Source organism: Otolemur garnettii, unplaced genomic scaffold (genome assembly GCF_000181295.1).
Source record: "Otolemur garnettii isolate 467f Iridium unplaced genomic scaffold, OtoGar3 scaffold00044, whole genome shotgun sequence".
NCBI classification, from domain to species: Eukaryota; Metazoa; Chordata; class Mammalia; order Primates; family Galagidae; genus Otolemur; species Otolemur garnettii.
In genome coordinates, this window is record NW_003852439.1 from 1,236,682 (window position 1) to 1,240,154 (window position 3,473).

A 3,473-nucleotide genomic window follows, 5' to 3' on the forward strand; every position below is an offset into this window, starting at 1 on the left:
ATCTGTTACGTGCTCTCAGCTACCAAGAATATACCTTTTCAGAAATAAATAGGGGCTTTTATCCTTGCAAATTTTAAAACTACCAAACCCCAGCCACTGGTCAACATCCAGAACAACTTTGGGCTATCCAGGAAAACTTACAGGATATCCTCTGATATCAAAGATTAATTAGGAGAATCAGTCCTGCAGGGAGACCCATCTTCTACTGCAACATATACCTCTTGGCATTTCTGCCTTAAATGCAAGGACCTATTTAAGAGCTGAGATTGAATACCTCGTAACTCTGCCCTGTACCTGGTGCCTTAAGCCTTACACCTGGACACTAAGATAAGAAGCTTACATACAGGATACAGGACATTCTGGATTTGGATTGACATCAAGATCATTTCCAAAATTTGGATCGGTATTAGAAAGGGTATGAATTGGAGAAACACTTGTGGAAACTTACAACTCAAAGCAGACACACCTAGGGGTATGTTATACACACAAAGTCAAAACCCAGGAGACCCTGCCTGGTAAAGGGGGCCTAAAAAATGGTATGGTAGTTTAAGTCCAGACTTCTAGGTGGTCAGACCTAGTAGGAGTGGGCTTTTGGGACTTCTGACTTATTGATAGCTTATTTCCTGAAATTTCTTCTCATCTACTTACCCTGCTTGCTTATGGTTGTGTCAGTTTCCTGTCTCTGGCCTTGCTTCCACCTTAATATCTGATGCCAGCCCATCTTCCTCAGCTATGCCCAGAGACCTTGTTGGTTTCTAGACTTTCTGGGTAACAATTTGATTCTATCTAGCTGACTTTTGGCACCCCATTCTGATGTGCCCCTGGGTTGTTGGCATTCATACTATCTTTGCCCCAGTCCTCCTTGGAAAGGATACGAATTCTAGTATATATTTTTCAGTCTTATTCAGTAGCAGTTCTTTCTGATTAGCATATTTCTATCTGAATTGTATTTAAAGTAAGTGAATTTCTGACTTGCATATTTAGTGAATGAATCACTTGGGTAATTCTGTTTCAATGAACCACTGTTTAAAAGTATGCATTAGATCACCAATAAATTACAAAGATAAGATGATTTAGTTCTTTTACCTCTCCTCTGATGGGGTCTGGACTGCTGACAACAGCTGATTCTGCAACTGAAGGGTGCTCAATTAAGGCACTTTCTACTTCAAATGGTCCAATTCGGTAACTGGGAATGCATATGGCAGTAATTTATAGAGGTGAGCAGTTCATTCCAGAACACGGATGATCAGTTAACACAGTCATATGCAAGGATGGAAAAGAAAATTACCCAGAAGATAATATGATATCATCTGCTCTTGCAACAAACCAGAAGTAGCCATCTTTATCCACATACCCTCTGTCCCCAGTGATATAGAAATTGCCTCGTAGAGTTGAAGCTGTTTTTGAAGGATTATCCTATAAAACAAATAGCATTTTGTTAATATTATTGTGAATCTGACTATTCTAGTCAATTGGATTTTTAGATGCTCAAGGAAAAGGAAAAGCTCGGCTCTTTTGAGAAGGCTTAGGTTGAAGAAGAGCCAGAGGGTGAAACAGGGATCAAATCTTAGCATGGAGATAGCCAAGCAGAAGAAAGAAAAACTACAAAGACTAGGAATGCTAAGGTATTAAGAATTTTCTTAGAAGGATCACAAAATATTGCAGGAGCTCAGAGTATTAGGCTAAATTAAATCTTTTGCTAATTGATTAATATCTAATTCTGGTAGGAAAAGAGAGAAGTGAATACTCAGCGCTAAAGGAAAGTACTGACACCTAATAATTCAAAAGGCAGTTTGTGTTTGTGTTTTGTTTTGTATTACATAACACAGAATTGTTTCTATAACTCTGGCATAAGAAGGAATATGAATGAAATATTGTTACATTATATAAAGTTCATGGGCAAGTAGAATCTAGACTTTGCATTATATTTATAAAGACATTGCTTTAATTTGTACACAATGATTAGAGATGAAAATCTGTTTACAAATTGTAAGGAGCTCATAAAGCCTTAGTGAAAGATATTTATTTAATCCTGCCAGCCCATTCCCTATTCCTATCCCTCTCCCTCCTCCCAAGAAGGAGAGCACTAATTAGTATTTAGGAAAATGAGTGACTCTTATTTGGTAATTGAGAGGATCAATGGATGGTAGAAGGCTGTCTTCTTTATAGGATTCCCTTCCTCTTTTCTTCATGAGCCTGTAACAGTGATGTAGCCTCTCGGGACCAGCACATTGTTCTTTAGCAAGCAATTACCTATCTTCAGAATTACCATTCAGGCCAATGAATCTCTCAAGAAAGGGTCAAGTACCTATCCTCTGTGTGTTTTGTACCAAGTAGGGATAGTTACCAAGCATTTTTGAGAAATAAATAGAAAATAAGAGATTATTTAATAAGTCGCTTACTACATAGTGAGTAAAAAGACCGAATGGTCGGTTAGGTAGAACTCGAATGCCAATATCTCCTTCCTGTCCAGGAGGTAAAACATTGCCATGTGCATCTAAAATCTAGGATAAAACAGAACAGTTTATTTAATTCCATATCATGCAGACCTTTACTTTGCATGTTTTGTTTTTTGCCATTTGAGCCTTACCAAAATGTGAAAGAAGAATAAAAATTTTCTTAAATTTTATCATCCTCCAATGATCACATTTTGGTAATATTCTTTGAGTCAATATAGACATGGAAAAAATAGGATCAATTTATAATATACAGATTTACAACCTGTTTTTTATCATTTAGCAATATATTTTCAGTGTCTTCCTCTCAATAAATAAATATCTTCATTACCGGTTTTTAAACTTTGTTTAGCTGTGGAATATATAAAACCTTACTTCAGAAGCCCAATTAAGTGAACAGGAAAAGGGACATGTTCTCTGGTCAAGACAATGGTAGGTAAGCCAAAGCCTTGCTCTCTTACTCTTCCCAGTCCTCTTGGTTCTCTGAAGTTCCTGATAGTAGCTAGCAGTTATTAAGCATTTACTGTATGCTAAGTAATAAATGCTAAAGCACTAAGTACTGTACATGTACTTTTTTTTTTTTTTTTTTTTTGGTCTTGCTCTGTCACCCAGGCTAGAGTGCAATGGTGTCATCATAGCTCATTGTAATCTCAGACTCCTGGGCTCAAGCAATCCTACCTCAGCCTCCTAAACAGCTGGGATTACAGGTGTATTCCATTATACTGGGTTTTGGGTTTTTTGTTTTGTTTTTTTTTTTTGAGACAGAGTCACACTATGTCACCCTCAGTAGTGAGCTGTGAGGTCACAGTTCACAGTAACCTCAAACTCCTGCCTCAGCCTCCCAAGTAGCTGGGACTACAGGCACCTGCCACAATGCCTGGCTACTTTTTTTGTTATTGGTATACTTGTCATTGTTGTTTTTAGCAGGCCTGGGCTGGATTTGAACTCACCAACCCCAGTATATGTGGCTGGAGCCCTGACCACTGAGCTACAGGGGCCAAGCCTTTTTTTTTTTTT

General features: G+C 37.9%; 1 protein-coding gene across 2 annotated transcripts in view; it reads right to left on the reverse strand.

Moving 5' to 3' along the window:
• Positions 1-3,473, reverse strand: part of ACSM3 (acyl-CoA synthetase medium chain family member 3) — a 57,067-nt gene that overhangs the window by 2,839 nt on the left and 50,755 nt on the right. For both annotated transcript variants that reach the window (XM_003790696.3, XM_023513779.1), the window contains 3 exons: positions 2,403-2,504; positions 1,289-1,416; positions 1,087-1,186 (listed from right to left, as the gene is read on the reverse strand). In XM_003790696.3, coding sequence (XP_003790744.1) covers positions 1,087-1,186; positions 1,289-1,416; positions 2,403-2,504 — 330 coding nt within the window. The remainder of the gene's footprint in view (positions 1-1,086; positions 1,187-1,288; positions 1,417-2,402; positions 2,505-3,473) is intronic.